At 47.0% G+C, this 27,894-nt stretch overlaps 1 protein-coding gene across 1 annotated transcript in view; it reads left to right on the forward strand.

Moving 5' to 3' along the window:
• Positions 1 to 7,067: 7,067 nt before the first annotated feature.
• LOC107187365 (alpha-mannosidase 2) overlaps positions 7,068 to 27,894 on the forward strand; it is a 46,312-nt gene continuing 25,485 nt past the window's right edge. The window contains exon 1 of the mRNA XM_015575443.1: positions 7,068 to 7,355. Coding sequence (XP_015430929.1) covers positions 7,068 to 7,355 — 288 coding nt within the window. The remainder of the gene's footprint in view (positions 7,356 to 27,894) is intronic.

Here is a 27,894-nt window from a genome sequence, read left to right on the forward strand (position 1 = left end):
ATCCGCCATCCAATTACCCCACCGATGCAATTTCCCGTGCAACCAGCCGCGCATCTTCTCCACCCTCCCCCGTCCCCATCTTGTTCTGCGCTTGCGGTTGGACCGTGGGTTCCGTCTCGGTCAGGATTTCGAGGATGGTTGGAGAGGCCAGACTGCCGCTGAAATATCTGTGTCGATCGATTATTCTTCTGTTCGTACCGATACCGATCGATCCAACGTTCTGAGGACGTGTCGGTTCGGAAGTCTTCACGTTTGTGGTAAAACTGAGCACACGAAACTGTACATTTTCATTTTAACGCTTAAAATTTCAATTGTTTTATATGAAATAACCTTTAATTTGTTGATTTTTTCATTCTTGGGGTATGGACCTTTTGGTGCCGATGGGTGGGTCAGTTGTGATCCATACGGGAAATGTATAGGAATGTAAGATTGTGTTCGTTTAATTGTTGTAGAAGAGGTTTCAGTGAAGAGTCACCGGTGACTCTGCCGTAGGACCGTGAGAGCTCAATCTGTATTGTTGATGATGCTATGATGCTAGCCCAGATATTGACACGTTTCCACATGACTGCTGGTAGACAACGTTAAATTACGACGTGACTGTAACAAGGTAAACGTGGGCCGATTGTAACGAGATAGATCAACGGGTGATTATAAGGACAGTGGCAAATGTGAATCTTCTTTTCTCAAAGACCAATGTGATTATAACCACAGACGTAGCGAGATTATAACAATATGAGACGAACATGATCACAACAAGATAGATAAACGAAGCACTATTATAACGTAACATTTGAATCGCGATTACAACGACGACCACAAAGCGCAACTGTACCGAGAGATCATGCTTTTCCATCAAATCACCCACCACTACTCGATCCCCACGAAAAGAAAAACCCGTTCGCTTTCACGCTCCGAGCTCTCGCCGCTGATCGCCCCCGACACACGGTTCAGCTTGTTTCGCCCGCCAGAAACCCCTTCATCGATCATCCCCCCTTCTGTTCACACCATCCCTCCGCATCCCCTATCATCATCGTCCCATTCCAGAGGATAGATTCTCGAAGAAACTAGGGTCGAGAGTGGACGGACAACGGGGAGGAAGCTCTCTCTCTCTGTCGCCCTCGCCGCGAGTCAAAACACCCTCGGGCCACAGAACCCTACCCTCCTGGTCCCTCTGACCCCTCTTCCTCGTCGTTTCCACGTGTGAGTCGCGTGCATGGACGAGTTGGAGGGTGGATTATATCGGCACATGCGCGCTTGGCCCCCCTCCCCCTTCCGTCGCCGGAAAAGCGGATATAGCCGGCGGCGTGTCAAAACTATTCCGCCCGAGCCGACAGTTTAGTACGGCGTGGTTCTCGCTCGCGACCGCTTCGCTCGTCCTCCATCCGTCCCTATCGAGAACCTGCTTCTTTGCTCGCGTTTTCGCGGTACTAAAACGATCACACGCATTTCTCGACGTTTGTCTCTCCTCTTTGAGATTTAATATCGTTCGACAGGTTTTGGATCCTCTGTGCCTTTTGGGATACGATTCTTTCCGCGCTGGACTACGCGGCGATTCCGCTCAAAAGTCAAGGTAAATGAATTTTCTTCTCTGGTGAATCGTTAAAGTGCGTATCCATTTGTTGTGTATCATTGTATCGTATCACCATATATTTCCGTACGCAACGATGCAATCCTTGTCTGTCCACATTGATACAGAACGGTGATACGATACGAAGATACGCAACAAGTGGAAACGCACCTTTATACGTGGTGTGTTTAAGGGCAAGGTCTGTGTAATTATGAGTGTGATCGAAATTGTCCCATTTGTTTTTAGTAAGTAACATTCAGTTTACTGGTCTCTATTATCACTAATGCACGTGATGCGTTGTTGTAGACCACCCGGTATATACGACGGTTCAAAATCCATTCTATAGATTCGTAGATTTGTCGTCAGTTCCAACTGGGTAACATTCAGTTTCTTGTTCCTTTTGTTACCACCGACGTACGAGGTTGCGTTCGTCAAGACCACCCGGTATATACGACGGTATATGTGGCTCTGTAATTGTGAGTATGATCGAAATCAAGGATTTAGTGATTTCGAGCAGTACTTTCTGGCAAGGCCCCGAATTGTTTATGGATTCATCAGAGCGTAACGGTGGAATCGATATTCCGACGCCGTCATTAACATACGAGTAATTGGTATTGCTCGATAAAACCGCGGGCCTCGATAAATCCAATCGCAATACGGATATTTTTCAAGGGATAAATCCCACGCCGCCGGTCTGCCTGTTCCTCCCCTCGTCCGCTCGAGCCGATTGTCGGCGTGTTACGTTCGGTCTGTACGTGATTTTCTTTGCCCACGATAAGCCGATTCGCTCTCGACGTTTATTAGCATACGATAATTGCTGGACCGTTCGCGTCAGGTTCCACGCGGCTTTCCGATCGAAAAATACGCTTGTAGCAGCTTCGTGGTACCCAGTCCCGGAGCGTAATTCGAGCCTCTTCACGCTGGATTTTTCGCAGCGGTTCTAAGGGCTCTTATCACTTGTGCGTAAGGTATGTTTTTCTGGAGCACCCAGGATATGTGACTGGAGATTAAATATAAATTCTGTGGCTGCTGTTGAGACGATTGGCCGGATCATTCATGACCCATAACAAGACAACTCAGTCCTCAGTTGTTACGTACACTGTTTGATGACTGTATTCGTCGTTGAGTCGCCAGTGACCCGGCCATAGGACTTCGTAACTTGAAGTGGAATATCACAGACTTTTATATCATCCTGCAAATATCACCCACGGACGAAGTACTAAAAAAGCGTCCCCCGAACGTTTCAAACGAAGAAAAGCTTCCGATCACCACTTCTGTGTGTTTATTGTGCATCGCTTCCAGTGATGATCGAGACCTAAAACACGAAGGACGGAATTAAGGATTCATACGTCCTACCCGTTTTCCGTCGGTCGTGAATATGCCCCGTTTGAATTCCCAACATTCCGCTTCGCGATTCGACGCACGTATCGTCGCCACCAACCGAAGAGACTCGATTCGAAAATGCCCGCGCCTCGCCGTCGCCAGACAACGAGAACGGTTGAATGATATTCATGATTGAAAGGAGTTCCGGTCCGTGTAACCGGCGGGCCAGAACGTGGAAATTGCGAGAACGAGTCCCGAACGAGCCGCCGGCCGGATGGGGGAGTAAAATGAGGGGAAAAAACGGAAAAAGAAAAAGGAGAGAGGGAGGTTCCCACTTGGTTCGCGCGCGCGCCACTGGCTGAAAGAGAGACTCGAGGCTCTTTGAGACCTGTTCCACACCTACTCGAAAGCCTCCGAGGCTTTGCGCGCGGTCTACACTGTTTCTGAAACTCTCTCGCTTGGCGCTCAGTTTCCCGCGCTTCCGTTGTTCCCTCCCCCACTCGTTGATTCGCGTTCCGTTTGCCTTCTCTGTATCACAGTGTCTCGTTTCATATTAGCATGGCGTCTCTGGAACCTTAATAACCTTTCTGTGACCAAACGGAATATTGATTAACTGAATCAAGGATGTAATCTCGTGGAAAGGTACTTTCGAAAAGATAAGACGAGGAATAATCGTAATCCGTATCAACCATGCGCGACCTCTTTGTAATGGCGGATCAGGTATCCTCTAAACCCCATCACCTCGCAACTTCCAGTTACTCTTTCCGGCGAGCGACTGTTCTGATCTTTGTTCACTTGGGGAATTTGGATTCCTACGAAGTGAACAATTGTAGTAATACACCGTTTTGATACATTGGAAGCGTTTTTTTTTACGATGTAAGAGGGTTCGAAGCGAAGATGTCGCGACCAATGTTGTACCTAAATTGTCATCCAGAGGATACGCAAGTATTGACTAGTGTTATTATTCGTTTCCAGAGATCGGAAACCGGAAGTCTGCGTGGCTCGGCGAGTGGCAGACTCCACGGCGGAGCGTGTGGCCGACGACAAATCTGGGGAGATTCGTGAAAGAGCAGGGACGTAAATCGAATTAAGGCGTACGGAGACGGTGCGCTCGAACGGACGCGTTTTTCCTGAATGGCATCCTGGTGCTCGTTCCGCCGAACATATCGAGCGAATCACGATAAAGCACTCTCGACACGTCTCGTTGTCGGACAAAGGGGCTACACGGACGCTGCTTGAATCGAACTCTGGCCCCCACCCCCTTCCTCCATTTTCCTCCATTTTTCCATCCACCGCCTCTGTTTCCTCCCGGTTGACCCTCTTCCGTCAGAAAAACCGAAATCGAAGGTCAACCTGCTCGGCCCCCTGGTCACAAAGGATTGGGGATTCTTCGAGGCAAGGTAAGAGCTTTTCCATCCTCTTGACGATTCTTTGCATAGAGACCTCCACCGATTCTGAGCATCTTTTTCCTTTGAGAGACTGTGCACAAATCCCTATTCACGGCTTAATTCATGGGTAGCCATATATAAGAGGATCGTGATGGCAGATCAGGAACTGACATACAGTAAATCATCAATGGGAGTTCGAAGGCTCCTCGACATTTAAAATTAAATATTCCGTAAACTAATGGCCATATGCGGCTGAAACAATTTCAGAATTCATTAAAAAGTCAGCGTCACACCTGGGGACCCTTACTTATCAGTGACGATGAGCCTTCGAACACTCATGCATGATTTATTACTGTATTTGCATCACTATCTAGAAAGGAGTTGCAAGAAACTTTCGGGAATTGTCTGATCACTGTAATCTCGGGGTCTTTTAATTAAACTCTTGTTATTCAGGATGGAAATCAAGTCTAATTGTAGTAAATTTTGAATTCCAATTTACATCGAACCAAGAAGAACCCTGGGAATGTTCTGACTCATTGAAATCCAATGGTCTTTTAGTCCCTGGAAACCTTGGCAATCGAGCCGAACTGTGTCTAGTATATTTTTAATTCTACTGGAAATAACCTCACGAATGAGTCCAGGCGATTTTCTCGTCCCCACGAGACCGGTACGCACACGTTTCAATTATTTACACGGCATTTACACTCGATAGAGACAGAAATTGCCGTGTTATATAGATGGTCGTTCCGGAGCCTAGGTCGCGGCGACAGGTACGATCGATTATCGCGTGCGAACCGACCTTACATCGGGACAGAAGGTTTCTGGGAAACCGTGTCTCTGGTTCACGAGGTCGTATTTATTGTTCCCGGCGGAATTGGATTGCGGCAAATTGCTGTTCTCGCGATCGCGCGCGCGCACACCCGCCTTCTTCCATCGCCTTTGCACGGTTTCTCTTTAACCCCTTTCATCACGAATCACATGCTCCGCTTTCTATCTGCAATTTCGGTCGCGCACCCCAGTTATCGAGCCTGGCACTCATATCGAGTCAGTTTCCCTCACCTCAAACTTTTTTGCGATTCTATCCAGTAGACTATTCAGAACTCGATTAATGTTTCAGACATCGATTACTTTTTCAGAATTCAAATATTGTTTGAGACGTTGATAAGTGTTCAGACCTTAATAAATGTTCATCGCTGTCTCTACTTGCGAACGAACTAATTAATTTGTCAGAAGACGTCCATTCATGAAATAAAATCCTGGTGAAATCTGGTTAGGTATTCGGTAGATCCAAGTGTATGTAATATAGAGGGGGGCAGCCAGTAGAGCGAGACAGAGGAACGAAAGGAACCCTGTGCATTCGGTTCGAAAAGAATTACATGAACCGACTCGGAATGAAACTTGTCCGCTCTTATTTCTCCTTTACGTTTCAATACACTCGAAGACGTGTAGCTCCGGCCGAAAAGCCATTCGAAGAACGTCGGTGGATTTATCTACCCGGGGGCTGTCTCTTTCTGGTTCTCTCTCACGAGTTGCACAGAGCTTCGGTGGTTCTCGGAAGATCGAGACCATCACCGTTTCTCGCGACGAATCGGGGTATCGATCGGAACTGGACCGACCAATTTCCCGTCGAAAACGGTCAGTTATAATTTTCACGGACGTTTAATCAACCGGCGTTCCACGCGGCCCTCGTAACTCATCGACGGGGGCTATTTACTTTTGCTCTGCCCGCCGTTGTTCCCCCCTCTTCTCATCCGCGTTGTTCGCCTCGTTCCTTTTCATCCGTGACACACGTTCGATTTGCCGCGGGAAACGATATTCGATGCAATAATATACAACGACGCGTGAATGCTCGATAAATCGCCTGACGTGTGTGTGTGTGTGTGTGTGTGTGTGTGTGTGCGGCCCTGCTCGAAAAAGGCAAAATTGCTAGGTTCTTCCGCATTCTGGGCCGACGGCCAGGCTTCACAGGATTCCGCAAATGCGGGACGCACACCTCTGGTATTCTTTACTTGTGCTGCAATTTTCTGGATCATTAAGTCGACCCGTTTGGCCCTCAACGTGAACCTCGATTATCGCGTTATTAACCTCGTTTCGACGGTACAGATTTCGTTCAGACGAAGTTCAGTTGTGTTGGCGCCGGTTTGATATTCTGGAACTTGGTTCATATCACGTTCATGGTGCTCTGACCGGAGTCAAATCAAGTTCCAGGTGTTCTCACTTGAGTCAGATCAAGTTGAAGTTGTCCAACTTGACTCGGATTAAGTTCAGCGATCTCGCTTGAGTCAACTAAAGTGCAAAGTGTTCTTACTTGAGTCAAATAAAGTGCAAAGTGTGCTTACTTGAGTCAAATCAAGTCCAGATTGTCTGACTTGATCCAGATCAAGTTCAAGGCGACCGACTTGACTCAGATGAAGTTTACCTATTTTGAACTTGATCCATATCAATTTTTACTATCTCCAACATGACTTAAATCAAGTTTAACCCATTCCTACCTGATTCAACTCAAGTGCACTAGGTTTCGACTCACATCGAGCACAGTCTCGGGTTTTAAATCCTATCCATACCCAGCAACCAATGATTCAGATCCAAATATCTGATCCATAGTTTATATTTCCAGATCGAGTCAACGTCCACGTGTCCCATGAAGTCCACAGACGCGATCAGAGTCGGGGAGCGTACGTCGCCAGTGATAATCACCCCGTTACCAACCGGTCTCAGCTCGAGCTGGTGCTCCAGGTGAATCGAGACCTTTAGACACACGACGCGAAGGGTGGATCATTCCCAGGACCATGTACAAGATCCTACGACGCGGCTCCAGCCGCGTCTTCGTCGTCTGCGTTGTCCTTTTGATGCTGCTATTGTGCCTGTACTACGTCAGCCAGGCTCAGGCGCCCTCCGCGGGACCGTCCGCAGCGATTCTGAACGAGGAGCTTCGTTACGAACGGGGACCGACCTCGATCACACCGGACTACGTCGAGACCCCGGACGCCAAGGTCTCTCTGGACACATGTCCCATCATCGTGCCCAGGAACGTGGACATCGACACGCAGCAAGAGTTTGAGAAGTTCGACTTCCAGGTTAGTGAACACCATTGTGGTGTATTTCATTGGCCCTGGGCCGAGAGTCTACAAATCCGTAATCAGACGTACGGACTCCTCTACACTAGGTTATGATGGATAAATGAACTCAGGTTTATCATCATATAAATACCCACGCCTCTTTCTATCACACTAACAAATTTTTACTTTTATCTGAAACACCTTGTAGAATCGAAAATCTATTAAGAGATTTAATGTATTACTAGAGTAGAACAGCTTAACGAATAAGGATCAAGTTTGTCAAAGTATGGTGGATTATTCAAGTTGATTCAGCTGGTGTTATTGTTAATTCACACGACCGTGGAACACCTAAGGGATTGCAGAGAATACATAGGTACGTCGACCGTGGAAACTTTTCTTGGTGATAGAAAGTATAGAGGTCAATTATCGGTGAATTCAGTCCCTCGGATAATTCTCATGCATAATCGATAGGAATATTTACGTTCCCCGTGGCGTTGAGCACGCCAGGTCCGTAGGAATGTCTCAAAGACACCACCGGAGGGCCGGATAGTTCGCCTCGTTCCGGAAGTATCGCGTCATTAGCTGGCGAACTTTCTTTTCTTTGGTCCCTAGGGGAAGTCTGCGGACTTTCAACGATCTAATGGACGACCCTCCTAATAAGGGATTTTTCTCGTTCCAGCCGGTCATTCGGTCGAAAATAATTTACTAGTTTTCCTCGAGCGTTGAAACTTGACTAACTTGAACCGAGAAGAAGTCTGATCGGACATACAGTGATAGCTCTGTCCCCGTTAGTCGGATCCAGAATGTCTCGCGGAGTAATTGAATCTTCTTCGGTGTTACCTGGCAAGTTACTGGTCGAGTTGATTAAGTTAGGCATTGGCCAGAACAGCTTCAAGCCAATCGAATTTGGGGTTGTGTAAATCAGACTCACTGAAGGTATTTCTAGCTCTGAATGACTCAAAACAAGTCCGGTTTATGTTTACATTCAGACATCTAGGTACAAATGTAACTTGATTCAAACTAGTGCAACCAATGGATGTTTAACTCAAACCATGTTTCATCAAAATAAACTTAACTCGGTTCAAGTTTCATAAAAATTAACTTGATTCAGACCTACCAGCATCAAATCGGAGCAGCTTCCTCTAGTCACCGTCTAACTCAAATCACTTTTAGCTACCAAAAATCAAGATCTAGCCAGTTTTAAGTGTCTCATAATGATTCTAGGTCTAACTGACACCAATCTGCACTGTGGGGCGGGCTAGAAAGAAACTTTCCGAGTTCCAAGCCGGTAATTTCTTTCAATTAGCAGAGGGGGCAGATGGTGGCCAGCCACGGAATTAATGTTTGCATTGGCGGGCTAAATAATTTCGAGGCCGAACGAAAGTGCAGAGACGGCGGTTCGCCGTGGCGACTCAATTAAACCGGCCGACCTCCGGCGAACTGTAATTCGTTTTAATTGCAATCGTTTCTGGCCGGGTGCACGCGATCCGCGGACGTCGTTCGGGACGATCGATCAGCGTGATCCCGAGTGGTAGGACACGTCTGTCAACCGACTCATTAAGCTGGGGGTCAACTTTAACTTTTCGAAAAACGTTTCGGCAACAATCATTTCCACGACATTGATTCACAGACGTCGACTTTGACCGATGTTGTATGCTCACGGATATTCACTGCAATATTGATCAAGGGTCGAATGCCATACTGACATTGACTGTGGGACCTGTATTCTCTTCTACAGGATCCAATTCATTACCAAAACAGGTATAATTTGTTCTAACTTGACTCATATTGAGTTTAAGGTGTTCTAACTTAACTCAAATCAAGTTCAAGACGTCCCAGCTTGACTTAATGCAAGTTCAAGGCCTTCCAGTTTGACTTAAATCAAGTTTAATGCCTTTCAGCTTGACTTAAATCAAGTTTAAAGCTTTCCCAACTTGACTTCCATCAAGTTTACGGGGTTTTAACTCGATTCGGATGAAGTTGAACCTATTTCAATTCGACTCCGGCTTCCGCTCACGAGGACACAATATTCCATCGTGAAGCGCCTAGACGGTCCAGGCCTGTCGATGCATCGCGAACGGGGCCACGTACGGGGTGAAGGGGCGGGGGACAAGGGGGACAAGAAAATAGAAAAACGCGGCGCGTATCGATTTTACGCCGGGAATCGAGAGTACTCGAGCTGCTCTGTCCCCCGGCGGCAACGGAAGTCGGAAGTCGTCGCATCCCAAGCTGCAATTCCTCTCGTCTGCCATAATTCCAAACGGAACGAACTTTGACTCGATAATAAGAACTGGGTCGTAACAATGATTTTCATACTTGATTAAACGTGACTCGTCTTAAGGGTCGATAATATCGACGTTCTTTCGCGGGAATTTTGAGTTTTCTCGTCATTGTTCAAATTCCAGCGGGTGGAAATGTTCGCCACAATGTGCTCCGGAGCCAAGCACTTTCCCGCTAGTTTCTCCGCAGAATGGCCAACTCGACGTTGTTCCCGTGTGCGCGATCCTCGCCGTCCCTTCCCTTTTCGAACAATATCCAAAAACAGCGCCAGGCCGTAGCTGAATCGAAGAAAAACCGGCGGAGTTCGGTTGAAAAGGGGGAACACGAGCTATGCTGCTGGCGGACGTAAGGACGGGCGGGTTATTCAAAGCGGAAAAAATTGTAGGGAGAGCCCCTTTGAAGCCGCGAAACGCAATTTACGTTGCACCGGCGGCCCACAGCCAGGAAGTTTTATTAGTTCACAGATGGCTTCCTGGGAAAATTCGCCGGGGGAATCGGGGATCGCGCGAGGCAGGAAACGGCAACCAGACCGCCGTCGCCACCGCGGTGCCCGAAACGAATCACGGGAAAAGTAGTCGCGGGCATCGCTTGGCTTCGAGCCTCTATAAGGCGGATCAAAGTTTGGTTGCAGACGCGTCGAGTACGAACCTTTACGTTCACTCGGTTACGATCGTAAATGAACTCAAGTCGATCGTCGTTTCAATACCAAACCTCTTTCTCTAAATAAAAAAAATTTTCACCTTCATTTGAAACGCCCTGTAGAATACAAAATCTGTGTCGAATCAGATTTCATCCAACGAAATGCTTCCAAGCTCCTGAAGTCAGGATAGACCAGTGGAATGTTACCTTCCCACCAGAGTCAGCTACCCTAGTTTAAATCGCCCTGTACATTCTAGGAACCACCGTGGCAGGGCGACAGTATTTCATGGTGGCAGACAGAAATTCGTTTTTCTCGCTCTGTCGACGAGGTTTCAAGGGTGTCGTGTGTCGCCGAAGATGGGGATTCCAGTCCTCCCCCGGTGTCTGGAAACGAAGGCTCACGGCCTCGCAATTTAGGACCCTCCCCCACCCCAGCAGGGAGACTACATTTCGCAATTTGCTTAAGCAAACCTTTCTGGAAATTCATATCCGTCGTCTGCTCGTCTGGCCGCCCGTCTTCGAGGCGGACCCCTCGAAACGATTCTCGTGTTCGTCTTCTCCCCTTGCCCGATACCTAAGCCGAGTCCCGTGTCCTCCTTCAGGGAGGCCGAAACCTTCCTCGGTCCTATTTGGCGGCTGGCCAATTACTTTTGGATTTTTCCGGCTGCAGGCACCGTTTTTTAATCCCTCGTGTTCAACCTCGAACGCCCCCTCTCCGAGAGAAACGGGAAATTACAGATGGTTACACCATCCGTGATGCTAATACTTTATTCTACTGGGTGTTTCAGTAATGATCAGGATGGTTTCTTAAAGTTTGCACGCAGTAACCGAATTTTAGTGTCTATAGTTCCTACAGATCCTCGAAGAAATCCTTAATCTTCTCTACTTCGGTTGATTTTTTTCGGTGGGCCACCGTATTCTGTAGGGTGTTTCAGTAGTGCCCCACTATTCCTTAGACTTCGCACTCAGTAACCGAGTTAGGGACGAGTGTACGATTTCTAACGTATCTGTAATCCTTGATTAGTTTTGGTGGACCACCAATTTTTAATTACCCCGTATGAATTAGGATTTACACGAATCTTATGGGTTGATGTCTTTTTCGAGCAGGCTTGTAGTCGAATTTTAAAGTACAATCGCCGCTGTGTCGTCTACGTAGACATTGGAAATCTAAATGTACAGGTTGTTTCAGAATCAGAGCCCCGTATGTGATTGTATTTTTCCAACTTCCGTAAATATCCGCTCCGTGCTTTGACGTTCTCCCTCATCTTTGTGAGGGAAACGGCAGATACACGATTGCGGATTCGATTTTCTCACGACTCAATTTTCTATTGAATTTCTAATCCGATCGCGACCTCTCGTCGTCGACGCTTTATCTCCCCGGCTGCTCCATTCGATCTCGCGTCTCGCGTCTCAGGAATTTCCAATAAGAGAAACAGGCTCCTTTGCACCGCTCCCTAATGTCAGCGGTTTAATAATAATTATAAGGTATTTAAAAATCGATGAAATAATAGTAATTGTTATGTACAATATAATTATGATGTATGGAACGTTTTTCAGCAGAAAATGAAATTTAAACAAAATCCTTGTGAAACGATTACTTTGTAGTAGGACTGCTCAGAATGTCTGACCATTCCTGATCATTTCTACTTACCGTGAATGCAGACAGTGGACATTCTACAGATTGCTTGCTGTCTCTGTGAAATTACCGCAGAAACCGTGAAATATGTTTTCCTTTGTAACTAGAAGTATCTAGTAGTGTACTCTATCTTCAGATTTCCTAACTTACTGAAAATCAGAGAACTGTTATTGTCGGAACTTATATCGACTTCCAAGTGTTTCCTCCAACATGTATAAAATTCCCGACACATTTTCCAACGCGTCGGACAAATAGTCGAGTTGGTCACTCGATGTTTTCCCGGATATCGGCTCGTCACCGCGAACCAAGCAAAGAACACACCACACCGCCACCATCGTTGGGGTCGTGGGGAGAATCTGTTGCGGCCAAAGAACTCCGTCTGTCTCTGTTCTCCATCCGTCGCGGCCGGGGGCTCCCTTTATTCGCGGACGGTCGCGTGACACCGTGACAATGAAGTAAATGCACGCGGGCGAAGGGTCTCCCTTTGATCCCCAGCCTCCACCTCCTCCATCTTCTCCAGGGGCTATTGTTCGCCCGGTCGCGCCATTGTTCCCCCGAAAACTTTCGAGTGTACCAACAATAAGAAGCGTGTACGCGACGCCGAGTGGAATGCCGTGTCCTAGAAGACTACATTTGCGTATTAATTCCCGGCATGCCGTAGCCGCGTTAATACCCAGCCCGCCTGCATCCGTTTACGTCCGCTCCGCTGATGCCCGACGCTCTCTCTCTCCCTCCCGCTCGACATACCTCCTCGGTTTAACGATCGCAGCCGCGAGAATACCCCCACGAGTACTCGGATTTTCTTGGACGAAACATGGAGGCAACACTTCGAAAGCATCGGCCGTGATAAGAGAAACGATCATGCCCAGAGACTAGGACTTAATATTCCCGAAGACGTTCGGCTGAATATACTGTCTTGAATCACCCTGTATACGTCAATATTACGGTGTAAAAAGTCGATGATCTTTGTTGAATTAATGCAGGATCGTTCCTACTTCGATATGGTTGACTAGCTACCGAGTTGTACTACTGGATTCTTTTTGACCGATTTGTGGTAGGTTTTCATCACTTAGATTCTGAGTTTGCAGATTCATTGACCTTTACCACTTGTGGGCCGACAATTCGTGGACTTATTCTACTTGAAGTTCAATCATTGGGGGTTTCTGCTACTTATATTCCGACCATTCGTCGACTTATGCTACTTGTAGGAGAACCATCCGTCGACTTATATCACTTAATCTTCCACTGTTACTACTCTCTGAGTAATACCAGTGTGTACTACTGGAGCTCTATATCTCTTCAACACAATTTCTCGCCCCTTTTCGAAGAACTGTCTTTCCCTCGCTCATCGTACCCACGAATTAGCCCTCACGTTTGCTCCGCTGATTCCGTGTCGGCTCGACAAACCTTTCTAAGTTTAACGACCTGGCGGTGAGAACGGAAGTACTTGGATTTTCTTGAAGGGAATGTGAACCACTTCGACACGGTAGGAGCCATTGGCCCGCGAACTGTCGGTTGTTCCAAGACGTCTTGGTGGGGTTTAGAGATCCAGAGGAGAACATTCAGGGGTAGAAAGTCTCGCCCAGTTTTCAGTCACTTTGCTTTCTAGTTAATTACTTTCCATGGTGCGCGAGATATAAAATTCCCTTAGTTGTAGTAATCCCAAGAATCCCTCTTCTTAGGCCCTTGGATCCAGAGTCCTAGGATTGCCGGTTCCGTTTCCTCATCGAAGGGTTAATCATTGTTTTTACCCGCAAAACCACCACCCCTCCGAAAGACCTTATATATTTTATATACGCTAGAGTACGTAAACAGGCAGCAGTACTCGGCTACAGAGAAAGGAGATCTCTCAAAGGACCTTCTCCCCTTACATTTTATTCTCCTCCGCGGAGCTTCCTCCTCGAGGAATCGAGACACCTCGGGAATGGTTGTTCGAGCTGACAGAAATAAGAGGCGGCCGCTCTCGCTCTGATTTGCAAAAGCATTTCCGGGATTACTCTCCTCCAGGCTTGGAGCGACTACCTTTTTTTTTGCCTCTTCTTTTATATCCTCTGCTTCGTCTTCCTGCTGTGCACGCGTCACGCGAAAATCCTCCTCCTGTGATCGAGCAGTCTTTAAATAATCCCACCTTGTAGAGGAAGGAACTCAGCACTTGGGAATCGTCCGAGAGGTTCTCACGATTTTTTCACGTCGTATTCTTTATTTATTCCGTGTGGCGGATGCACGAGACTAGAGACTTAGAAATTTCGTCGCGAGAGAACGAGATTGTACGTGCCTCATTAGAGGTTAAAGGGCTGGGCAACATTCGTCTTTTTCGCGATCCAAGGGACAAGCTGTGTAATCCCTTTAGAACGCGAGCTGCTATAATCCAGCCGCTAGGTACAAAGCGGGGTAAAATTTCATCGTGGAATACAATTAACGCTTCGTTTGTGGCCTCCTGGGTCCGTTTGGAAGAAGCACTTCCGAGCTCATCTTCCTCCACTTTTTGCCTGACTAGGGTGCCACTGCCCTGGCTATCTCTTGTGCGCATGTCCACATGAGAATAGATTTCTTCAGCTTCATCTGTCTCTGGAATACAAAATTGGGTTCTTTGAACTGACCAGGTCAAATGTTCGTGTCCAGGCTGATCATCAAACCAGAAAGAAGCGATAGAAGTTAGGGGATAGGCAGATGACCGTTTAGGGTAGGATGAGCACAGATTTCTCATTAACTCGATTAGCATCGGTCGGCCGCCTGACCTTAGGTATGCGGCCTGTCGCCACGGTTGCTCGTCCACGGTTATCCGCGTATTGTAATCCTCTAGGGAAGCCCACCGAGAGAGCCTCACGGGCGCCCGAATTAGAACCTCTGGCATCTAATTACACTGCGCGAACCTCCAATGAAACGTCGCACCTGCCTCTCAGTGGGACGAATTCAGGAAGAAATTGCGTATATAGTGGGAAAATAATTGATCCAGAACCGCGAATTTAATGTTCTTGGAGAAATCGGGTCGAGTATCGCGTTTTGGACCAATCTGTATAGATTAACATCACGGACAGTCCTTGAAAAGAGCTTGGAAAATGTTTGATTAGGACACGATTGATACTACTCAAACATTTATGACCGGCCACCGAGTTATGCTAAGGTTGAAGTTTGAGCATTCGTTAGTCTGTACCACTTGTAGACCAACCATTCATCGACTTGTCCTACTTTCACTCCAACCATTCATCCTTTGATTCTACTTGTAGTCGAATCATTCATCGACTTATACCACTTGTAGACCGACCATTCGTCGGCTTGTACCACTTGCAGACCGACCATTCGTCGACTTGTACCACTTGTAGACCGACCATTCGTCGATTTATTCTAGTTATTGCCCGACTATTCTTGGATCTATATCACTTGGTCCCCAGTATAACGCATCCTCCACTGTTACTACTTAACCATTCCGCCTGGCTAGGTTCTGTTTATTGCCACTTGATCTCTGTCCACGTCTAATCTTGCCAATTAAACTACCTAATCCTCCTGTCGGAGTAACGCCAGAATACACTACTGGATTGTGTCTGTCCTCAAACAGTTTCCCTCGCCCTTTCCGGAAAACTGCTGACCCCCATTGCTCGTTCCCTCAATTCGTTGTCCCCTGGTACAAGTTCACGAAACCAACTCACCGCGATATCGATTTACGATCGAAGAGGGACAAGCTCACGAGACCACTGTTCCTTCCCCTACCCGATAAAATTTCGGTGGATTCGACGCGGCGTTCCTCGGATTACATTTTCCGACACGATAAAGCCTCGTTCCCCTGGATCCGGTCGGGCTCTATTCCAAGCAGTTCCCGCGACAAAAGCGAGCCGGTTGGAAGTTGCTACACAATCTCCGGGCATCGTCGTCGCTTCGCTGCACAATAAGGCTGGGGGCCGGCTGCTATCTTCGGACAGACACGGTCCAACTTTTTACGAGCGGGGACACGTCTCGGATATCCCCCTCGACTCGTTTGACCCGGCTACCCATCCCCTTTTCTACCCCCCAGGGGACCAACAAAATTGACCGTGTACTACCAACTACGAATCGGGAATTATTCTCGGGTCAGTGATCGTGTTAGCCATACTATATTTGTTGGAACACCCTGTACATAGGATGCTTCATTTGTTAGCATTTCTCGTATTTGAGGGGGTATGTATCGAAGTAAATATTTTTCATTGTTCTTTAAACACCCTGTACCAAGCTTTGTTCAATTTTGTAATACCCTGTACATGGACCGTAATTTTAAACCACCTTGTATACAGCTTATATTTCCAGTTTTGTAATTCCTTGTACACGGATTGTACCCTCAGGTTAGAAACACTCTGTATTCAATTTCTATCCATAATTTTGAATCAGTTTGTATACAACTTTGACTCATAATTTTGGAACGGTCTGTACATTACACCCGCACATTTTTGTCATTATTTCTCGCCGGTCTAACTGCACTGGCTCCCCCTCCGGGCCCTTGATCGATATCCCAAACATTTGCACGCGAGACGTTCCCGAGGTGAACCGCAGAGGGGTTGGGAGGGGGATGAGATTTATTTCAGCAGCGAGCATTTGTCGAACGTTAGCCCCGGAAGATGGAAGATTCATGGGCGAAAGTGAAACGCGATACGATCCACCGACAGGAGGGGCCCCGATATAAATTAGCGGATCCCACCGATCCTGGAAACTTGAGAATCAACCCCCTCCAACCTCCTCTCCAACCGCCCTCCGATTATTTACGACGTCCTTCTTTGCATGACCGTGCCCCACCCCCAACGAGAATCGATTCACCACAGGGTTGCTCAAAGGGCGACATTGCCCTGACGTCATCCGCCACGCGATCAACAAACATCCCTTAACCTCTCGATCACGCCCTCCCCCTTGTTGTCACTGTCACCACCCTTGTGAATTCTACTCTGCACGTGACTCCTATTGTGTTTCTTTACAATTAAAATAATGCTTTTCAATCCTACTACGATCTTTGGATTTATTTTAATGCAATCATGTTTTCGATTTGTCAACCCCTTGAGTGGAAATGACGTGATGCATCAGGACTCTAAACAAATTTTGGGTGAAATTGTGTACAGAGCGTATTAAAATTGATGGTGGAAGTCGTATACAGAGCGTTACAAAATCAAGAACTGAAGTTGAATACAGAGTGTTTCGAAACCGAGCCATATCAGGGGATAAAGAAAACATGAGACATATATTCGTGATTCAGGATGTCTTCAGAGCTGGATATCGATCGCATACCCCTCCTACAATTGAGAACGCATCGTTCTGTAGTCGAATTATTGGCCCCAAAGCACAGGACGTGCTCCAAAGACCGGTTTTTCCAGCCTCGCCCCGTATAAAACGCGCGATAAGTACATCCTGCCTGGTGAAAAGAACCCAGTGGGGGTGGCTTTGATTCATCGAGGACCACTTCTACGAACACTTTTTTTTTCTCTCTCTGAACCCTCCTAGCTCGTCTGCGCAGTCGTCTCTTTATCCCCCTTAGTTTCTGGCTCCACCAGAGACGATCTTTCCTGAGCATCAGATCGAGGATCGTCCATCCAGAAAAATGTTTCCCCGCCGCCTCGTTACCCACGCATTGTTCCCGTTTCTCGTATTTTCGTCACGAGCACGGCACACACATTGGTCCCGATGCTATCGAGAATTTCCTCGTCTGACATGGAATTAGCCGTCCGGGGCACGTGACACCTGGCATTCAATTATTACCGCGTGCACCGAAGGGAATGGCACTACGTAGACCGTGACACGACGTCCTGGGGATGATGAGAGACACGCTTGAATTCACCATCCCTCCCCGCCCCAGTTTGACGAAAGTAAACGCGACCTGGAAATTACAGGACACTCGAAATGTCGGTACGAACAGGTATTTATATCGTGGATTAGTTACTGTCCAATATTATTTTTTAAACAAAAGTTTTTAATTGAACTATAAGAAAACTAAAAATAGGTACAGGGTCAGTCAATAAGAACTACTATCTAAAATAACTCGTTTCCTACTGATTGTATCGGAAAACGTTTCAATGATTTATGTAGCATTTTAACGAAATCTGGGGGAAAAATTCGGAGACTGTCCTCTCGACGTCGATAATTCAATTCCCCGGAAATGTACCAGCATCAGGGAGCTTTTGAATGCGTAATTTTTAGCCGTCCAAGGGGGTGGTCTTCACCCCTCCCTCCATCCCCAGAATTGAATTAAAAAATTGCACGTCTTCGAATACCATTCTGATTTCGGCTAATTGGAGGATTTGACTTTTATTTTTCTGTTTGGAGATGGAACGACGCAGAGGGTAGATTTGAGTGGTGGTTGAAGATTATGAAATTCATAAACAAATCCTCCGCCCCCGTGTCACGCGCAGAGGGCGCAAGGACCAGTCGTACGTGTACAACCCATGAATTTTCCAATAAAAGCTGCGCTCGAAGACGAGCACCACCACCACTGCGGGGCCGGCCATTTTGCTCCTCTCGCCGCGACTGCAGCATATTTCTGGTCTTCGTTTCGATCTCCCAACCCCTTTCTTCCATGTCAACCCTCCTGGAATTTCGCGGAATTTCGCATAGTTCCTCGCCACTTCTCACGTCAGCTGCGATCGTTCGTTCGTGAAATTCCATGCAGTTCGATATCGTCATTCTTTTTTTGCTTCCCCCCCCCCATCCCTCTAGCTTCGTCCCCCTATTCCCGGTATTTTCTCGCCTTTGTCTCGAATCTTTATTTGAAATCGCGAAAACACGCGGGGATCATCTCTGTAGGACGTAATAATTTCACGCAGTTTCTCCGAATTTATATTAATCGCATGGAGGGTTGACTGATATTTTGTGACAAATATGAAAAATTTGTCATAGCCATTAGGCCTTTGGATCGAGTAGGGTAGTAGATTTTTCATAGGGGCCTGAATGTATGGGTTAGGTTAATCAAAGCACCGTCAAGACTGGTTTGACGACTTGGACATGGGTGCAGGCTAAACCTACTTAAGTTTTCTATTAAATCTGTAATATAAGTATCGAATTTGCGTTGGATCCATCGTAGATGTGGGTCATAATTGTGGTGGGTTAGGATTAGATGTGTTAGGTCTGGGTGGATCCATATCAGGACTTGGGTTAGGTCCTGGTAGATCCATGAAGCCACTGAAGTTAGGTCTCTGCGGATCCATGTTAAACCTGAGTATGACCTGATGAGTCAATACTAAACCTGGGTTATGTTTTGATCGATCCAAGTTAGCCCAGTACGATCTTTCTACAAATTTCGTGTTAAGGGTTGTCAGTTTCTTTCCACTCCTAGCAACGCAACCCTCTGTTAAATACCAAAAGCTTAGAAGTCGCGAGGAAAAACCACCGAAAGGCCAATTTTCCTGCATAAAAGAGTAGTTCATCGCTTCGTCGCATTATCACGGCAATTCGGCTGAAATTCATTTACGGCTTATCGCGCGATTACATTACCGAGGTGGCGAGATAATTAAAGGCCCTCGTCGATTACCGTAGCCGGGAACCGCGATAAAACCGCGCGGAAAATATTCGTAATAACAGCTCACCCTCTTTCTTTCTCGCTGCTGGTTTCCACCGTCCCTTTGATCCCGAGCCAAGGTTTTCTAAATCGTCGCAAATGAAACTGGCGGGAGGCTGAAGGGTGGTGGTGTGAAGCTTTCGAGGGAGGCGCGAAAAAGAATGAGGTAGTGGAGGGACTGTCTTTCGAGGATATCGCTCGTGAATTTCTCTCTGTGTCGTTCTCGTTACCGTGGACAGGGGGGAAGGGCTTTGATAAAAGGATCGTCATTATAAAGTTACAAAGAACGCTGCTAAAGGAAAAGGATCCCCGGTTACCGTTTCTTTGATCCAGGACTGCCGAGGGAGATCCGTGTGTTTCGTGAAAATCCGGGGACGGAAAGGAAACCACCTCACGAACAATACTGCCTGGCGCCTGCTCTCCCCTCTCGCGGAAAGCTCGTCGAACAAATTGCTGGGAACACTCGCGGGTCTTCTCGCGAAACTTTAATTTCATGGACGATCGCCTGTTACAGACTGCCCGACTGGGGGTGTAGCTGTACCACTTAATTCGGTGGTCTGACTAATTGTAGATAAGCATCACTTAGTCTTCTGGATACACGGCTACTCGTTACAAGTCGATCTCTACTACTTAATTCAAAGTCTCATCAAACGTACAGAACTTAGTCGTCCGGATACATAGGTCCTTTTACTCAGGGATTTCTAACTAGTGGTGGACTTGTACTACTTAATTCAGATTCTGACTAGTTACGCATATGCACTACTTAGTCCTTCGGTTACATGTTACTACTCAATGTCGGGTGGCTGACTTAGGGTGGACCTATACCACTTAATCCAGAATCAGAGTTATCCTTGACTATAACTACTGAGGTCCTGTTTGACCATACCTAGACTTGTTCTACTTAATATCGCTGGCCCGGCCACAATCGATCATTACTACTAGGTGTTATTAATCCATCGCCACTACCAGATATCCAGGCCTGACCATTCCTCGATTCTGTCTACTTAATATCTGCCTGATGACAATCTATCATTACTACTGAATTTTACCACTCCACTACTCTGTACCCAAGTCTCATCATTCATCGACTCTCACTACTCAGCACTCTCGTCTGACAAATTTCCCTGCCCAACCACGTTATTCCCTCCTGTAGGAACAGGGTCAGATTCTGTACAGATCACGTCATACGTCGCGGTGGTGTTCCGTCGCGAGGGCAGTTTAAACCCCGCGAAAGATCGCCCAAAGAGAAACCCGCGTCCCCCCTAGTGGAAGAGAGCCCACTCGAAAGGAACGGCTCGCTTCCAGAAGGGTCGGTCTTTCGCCCTCGGTAAAAAAAACCGTATATATCGCGAGGGTTTTGACCCTTCGCTGATTCAGTCTGGCGAGACGGACTGGGCTCGATATCGGCGGAGCCGCCCCGGGTCCGAGCCACGCGGTAATGGATTTCGTGTCCAGGTCGGCCTTTGTGCGCCCGCGATTCGTCCGCGACGACGCCTCCCGTCCAGTGCTCTCCATGCTTTGTCGCCCAACCGACGAATCCTCCTCCTCGAACGCGACAAAGCCTGGACCCAGCGGCCTTCAATGTTCACGTTTAATTAATTTCGCGTCCCCGTCTATCCGACTTCCTTCCATCGCGTCGAGTTCTTCTTGAACGATTTTCTATTCTCTATTGTCCGTTGACCGAGAAGCTATCGGGACACACCTGGATGTTGATTGGTTCTCCGTTGGAATTCGACGGGAGATAATTAGCTGGCCGACTTTCATTGAGAGGAGTCTATAACTTTCGTCGTGGAACTCCAATTACGCTGGATCTCAGTCTCAGTGAAGAATTTTCACTTGAATTCCACGGGTCAAGCATAGGTCGGAGCTGGATTGCGTTGGGGAAGAACTTTGCACGAATGGTACGGGTCAGGTATGGGTCAAACATAGGTCAAGCATAATTCTGGGGCAGGGCTCAAACACAGACTGGGGAAGGATTAATCAGACGGAATCAGTCGTCAATTAGACGATGGTCAAGCATGAATTAGGCGAGGGTCAAGCATAGATTAGGCGAGGGGCAATCACGGATTATGTGACGGTCGAGCGTGGATTATACGATGAACAAGCACAGATTGGGCGAGGGTCAAGCATAAGTTAGACAAGAGTCAAGCATAAGTTGGGCAAGAGTCAAGCATAAGTTAGGTAAGAGTCAAGCATAAGTTGGGCAAGAGTGAAGCATAAGTTAGGTAAGAGTCAGGCATAAGTTGGGCAAGAGTGAAGCATAAGTTAGGTAAGAGTCAGGCATAAGTTGGGCAAGAGTCAAGCATAAGTTAGGCAAGGGTTAAGTTTCAGTTATACCTATGAAAAAGGATTTTCTATATTGTGAATAGTTTGGAAGTTCTTTTCGTCGATGGGTCGCCAGTGACTCGATCGTAGTAACACAAGGTTTTAAAGGATAGCGGGAAAAGCGGCGTCTCTCGCGATCGATCGTCGAAACGACGAGGCCTGAACGGAGGCGGCGGGGCGCGTTCCGCCAGGCAAACAAACAGGGCCCGGACAAAGAGACGCGAAACAGCTCGAGGCGTGTTTGCCGCGAAACGAAAGCAGCCAGCAGGCTAACGAACTGGGATTACATAATTAACGAGAGTTCCGGGGGCGGTTGGCACGGGAAACTAATTTTCGGTTGGCGGATTCAGGATCTCGTCGAGCATTCGACGGATCTTCTTTGGATCGATAGGTTGGGTTTTGGATCTGCCACGTTTCTGAAATAGGAGTAATGGATCTTTTCTCTTGGTCTCTACGCGATCTCTCGTCATTTCAGTGATTTTTCAAACAATTTGTGTTATCATCGGTAGTACACAATTTAGCCACAAATCCGAAATCTAACTGCTGACACTAGGATTGATTACGACACTTTTGGTATTTCTTGTGATAAACTACGCGATTTTTTGTGTCATCTGTGTTAAAAAAGGACTGAAATATCGAGTGAAGATGTCAGATGCGGGGCTGGTCGGTTCGTGAGGTCGCACACCTCGGCGTAATTAACCTTAATAAGCCTCTAACCTCGTCATCGTTTCGTTGTAGATAAACCGATTATCAGCAGCACGAAGCGTCTGCTTTCATGACATCGGCTTCGAAGTTGACCGTGTCCATACATCCATAGTTCCGATTGGTGTCACTGGCTACCAGTTCAAATACTAAAAAAAAAAACTTGCAGTTTATGATCATTTCTTACATCCACGTTCAAAGTGAACCACAGAGTTCTGAGTATGCACAGAAGTATTCAGGATTTCCGGGAGGCCATGGACGGAATAAAAAAGAAGTATACCGTCAGCGCCCGCGGTTCTCCACGTCCACTCGAGGAAGAATAGCAGATTAGAACGACGGCATTGTGAGCGGTAATACCCGGGGCTGGGCGAGCCATGAAAGGAGGGGATTACAGAAATTCATTTGCCTCTGAATAACCGGGATACGTGTGTCGTTTCTGCAGAATAAACAGTCGGGGAATTCGAGGCTGAACTCACGCTGATCCCTTCGTTGAACCGCCGTACGCGACAGAGGACGGAATCGTTTTCCAATGTGAACGTTGTTATCGGACGATTGGACGTCGACTCAGGAACCACCTTTTCAGTTCAGTTTTGAGTATACTGATTACACAGACCGTGTGGTGGGTTCATACTAGATATGTTAGGTCTAGATTGGATTCATATTAAATGTGTTATGTCAAAATGCAACCATGTTGTGTGTGTTAGGTCTAGATGGTCTAAGTTGGATGAGTTAGCTTCAGATGGATCTGTGTTATGCTTGGATTAAGTCCTGATGAGTCCAGTCTACTCTTGAGTTAAGCCATACTACGTTTGGTTAGGTCTTGGTTGCTCCATAACTACGTTTGGTTAGGTCTTGGAGCATCAATTACTATGCTTGGATTAGGTCTTGGTGCATCCATGACTGTGCTTGGGTTAGGTCTTCCGAGATCCATGTTGAACCTGGTTAGGTCCTGATGAGTCCTTCCTAATATGTGTTAGGTCCTGATGAGGCCATACTAAATATATGTTAGGTTCCAAGTTAAATCCCAGTGAGTGCATATTAAACATGTGTTTGGTTCCAAGCTAGGCCAGTACCATCTTGTACGAGCTTCCTGGTAGATTTAAATCATCAAAGAATTCAATCGAAGTAGCATAGGGTATGCATTTAACCATGATTGATGCCAGTAATGAAGATAAAGTTCTTCGAACGTGCCACCTCCAGAGGAAAGTGTCCGCGTGTACCTGGCCGACTCGTCGAATCGATAAACCCAGCATCGCGATAAACATACCGGTGGTTATCGGTGTCGGCGATCGTGGCGGAATCACGCAAGCTTTTAACGCGCGTACGACGGGGCAAATTGAAATTAAGCCGGCCATTTTTCAAACAAGCACGAACTGCTAACAGTTCCGCGGCAGCTGTGTCCTAACCACCTTCTTTCTCGATGGGATTATTGGGCAGTACGATCTACCAAAATTGTCGATCAATTGACTCTACCTCCAGATCCTGCGCTCTCTCAACTCAGTATTAATTTCCTCTATCACAATCATTTTCGCCTCACATTGTCTGTCAACTCTTTTATCATTTACACATTTTTCACTGTCATTTGCTACTATGGAACTGCGCTGTTTATACAGGGTGTCCCATTTAAATCGATCCACTTAAATGATCCACAAAAAATGTTTCAGACCATACTTCGCGCAAGGAATTTATTAATTTTCTCAACAACTTTGGGATGTACGAGTGGGTCGATTTAAATGGGACACCCGGTATAAAGAACAGATCATACGCCTCATATCGAACAGAACAATTATAGAGAAAAAAAAATGCCGGAGTATCGACGAGCAACCGTGGTTTCAAAAAGCTACGCGAACATTCTGTTCACAGGGGGGATAAACCGGTCGAAAAGTGTACCGATTGTCAGCCATCACAGATGAAACGCATCCAATTGACATGGCACGGGTAATCCGTACGCCTCCCTCTTCCCCTCGCCACAATCCGTCTGTGCACACGAGAGGCGTTCGACGTTTCGCTAAATTTTCCACGCGGTATCGAGCAGTTTTTCTCCGGCGTGGCGACCGTGTTTTCGCGCGATTAACCACGATCCGTCGGTGGTCTCATTCAAACCGTACATATCGACGTGGTGCTCGCCGGCGTCACACGGCATTTATCACCCTGCCCAATAACAAATTCCACGATCTTCACGCCCCCAATGGATCTTAGACGAAACTGGTTTTATAAAAAAAATATGGTGTTCTTTAATATAGAACGGAATATAGCCTGAGACGCGTTTTGGTTGTAGCTAGAAACGTGGACAGGGTAATCTAACCCCCCTGCGTTAAAAGCCCAACCACCCTTCCATTTCTGGACCCGCCCTTTCATTCTCCCTTCGGCCTCTTTCTACGCCGGAAGGCGTGCTTTCGCCGCCGTTGTCGGAAACCGACGAAAATGTCCTTCCTTTGACTTCTCTCTCTACCCCTCGCCCCTCGATCCTCTACTGTAAAGCGCAATTCCCCGTGTTAAACGTGCCGAAGTGTCGTCTGTTAGGGCGACCGGACCCCGCCTCTCTGTCTACGGATTTCTCCCTCGTGGTCGCTACGAATAGAGCACTCGAGGAACTCTAGTGGTAGCTCGATCGGCTGAGAATGGGTATGGAACGTTGTTACATGTGGACTCTAATTGGGTGTGGGTCGCAGTTGCTTGTGGACCCTGGTTAGATGAAGGTCTTAGTTGTATCTACATCTCAGGTGCAGCTGGGTCCCAGCTAGATTTAGATCGCAATTAGACTGGGATACCAGTTGGATTTGGTTCCCTGTTGGGCTTGGTCGCAGTTAGATTAAGATCACTGTGGGGTTTGGATCACAGTTACATTTGGGTTCCAGTTAGATACAAGGTCTACATTTATTTAGACCCAGTTCGATGTACGACCTAGATTTATGTAGACCCAGTTAGATATAGAACCTAAATTCATTTAGATACCATTATTTTATTTATTAGACCCAATTAGATCTAGGACACAGTTAGGAGTGGATCCTAGTTAGGCCTCAAATACATTTAGTTCTAAATGCCAGTTAGGGCTGGATGCTAGTTACGTTCACAGCCTAGTTAGGAGTAAGCCACACATAGGCTTCCCAACAGTACGTACACATTCCCCATGCTCTACAATCAAACGGAGACACAGAGGGTTAGCAATATCTCTCGCAAAGCTCGATATAAAAAAAAAAAATACTGCAAATCCCAGCCCAGGAAAAAGCGGAAAATACGAACGGCCCATGTAAATAAACTTCCGAGGGTCCACTCCTCGTCCATGGTCGACGAAAGATAAACGATAGAGAAGGTGATAAAAAAAACTATTCTCGTTGGGGGGGGGGGGGGGGACGTATTATGGCCCGGGAGCAGCCTCCGCGACGATGTTTCGTTCGATCCTTTTGTCTCGCCTGAGAGCTAGATGGTCTCTATCTCTTTCGCCGCCTGAAGGTGAGCAAAAAGGTAAAAAGCCGTCTCTGCCAATAAAAAGGACAGTATCCATCCGGCGGGAGGGTAATAATAAAAATCAGAAGGGAGTAATCTTCTCTTCTCTCTGCCATGAAACGTCCGCCTCGACCTCCTCGTCTTCCGGGAACGAAGAATTACGATTCCCGAGATTGAGGATCTACAGTGCCGCCCACAATGTACTACCTAAGATCTGGTACCTGTCTGCCGTTCGAACTGAAACAAAGATTTTCCAGCAATCCTTTTCGGTTACAGACTATGCAACCAGATCCATCCTAAATCATCCACACGAATTCACATTTTTCCCTAATAATAAAAAGCGTCTCTAACGACGAAAGTGTCGATTAATTTCACGAGACTCCGGATAGATAGGACGTGAAAAATCACCCCTGGTAAACCAGTCCGGGCGAGAGAGCGAAAACAAAAAAAATACACAGGCAAGTGGAAGTAATTGAAACACAATTTTTGCCTACTCTCCCCACTCTTGATTCGATTTCACCGTTCACCGGGCAAAATCGAAACGCGCTGGGGTTGGCGATCGTGAAGATAAATTCTCGCTGATACACAAATCCCCCGACCCTCTGTTTTCCGACTTCTGTGTGTGTGTGCACGCTTGCCCGCAGGAAATCGAGCCACGCTAATTAATCACCGTGCCGCATAATAAGCGAGACCGCCCCCCCTCGATAACGATACCATCGTCGCTTCTAAATTCGTAACCCCCGCGCGTTTGTTCGCTTACCTACGGCCTGATAAACACCCCGAGAACAACAACCCCCCCGCCCCCTCGATATATTAAATTATTGTTAAGGAAACAGATAGAGGATGCGGCTCGAACGCAACTTTTTGTTTACTACCAGTTCCACGCGATATCCCAGAAATATGGAACCCTTTGGGTAATTGCGCGGGACAGGGTGGTGAACCTGGGGGTGTCGTTGGACTCGGGGCAACATCCGTTGACCTTATTTCGTCCCGTTGTCGTCGAGGCTCAATCGACTGGAACGTCCAGTTTAACCCTCAGTTGGATGGAAATACTTCCACTTTTGGAATTATAGGAACGTGTAGTGAGGTAGATACAGGTTAATACACGCGTGGAACAGAAAATAGAACCTTTTTTAGGATATACAAAAGAATAAAATGTCACGAAACACTCGGGTGAAAATAGTGGAGAGGCTGCTAGGACCATGAGATATTCGATTGTAGAGGTGAAGCAGCATTTTTCGCGTCCAGTAATGAGATGGGTAACCGCAAGTAGAATGATTTTTTCTCTGCTTGATTATCGGTTCTGAATGGTAATTATTGATGTAATGGTAGTGTCTGAACGAGGAGACTGATATAAAGTCAGATAAAAATTGGAACTCGGAGAATTCAAGGAATTTGTGAGGGTTCTGCGTACATCAGAAATTTCATTGAGCTTTTAGTGAAACCAAGCATATAGTTTCCTCTATGGACGTGTTTCCACGGTAAGTAAAGTACAGGTTAGACACGAACGTCAGGGAAAACGCGTATGCAGTTGGTAGGGGGAGAGGAGAGGAAGTAACCGAGTCCCGGAAGTCCGTGGTAGCCGCAAGTTAAACAGCTTTCCGTTACCGTTCGCATTACTCGGCGACGTGGTGAAACGTGCCGGTGTGTACCCCCCAACGAGAGAACCTCCTCCACCCTTTCTCCGTTGCGACTCTGTCGTACCACCCTCGGTTCACTGGTCGAATGAATAATGCGGTCGACGTACGCCAACCCCTTAACCGGTTTGCTCGACTGGCCTCTTGTGACCAGTGAAAATGTCCTCTGCGTTGAACAGGGAGCATGTATCGGATCCACGGTCGGTGGTTCTGGTTGCTTAAAGGAAATATTTCGCAACGTACAATAGAAGAGAAGAACCTCTAGGGGTCTGTTAAAGGATCACTGAAAAGAGCTTCGTAGATCTGCAAGAAGAATCAGATTCTTCCATCGGTTACTTGGAAAAAACATGAAAGATTAGATCCTAGAAATTAGATGACAAGGTAGAA

Source organism: Dufourea novaeangliae, unplaced genomic scaffold (assembly GCF_001272555.1).
Source record: "Dufourea novaeangliae isolate 0120121106 unplaced genomic scaffold, ASM127255v1 scaffold113, whole genome shotgun sequence".
NCBI classification, from domain to species: domain Eukaryota; kingdom Metazoa; phylum Arthropoda; class Insecta; order Hymenoptera; family Halictidae; genus Dufourea; species Dufourea novaeangliae.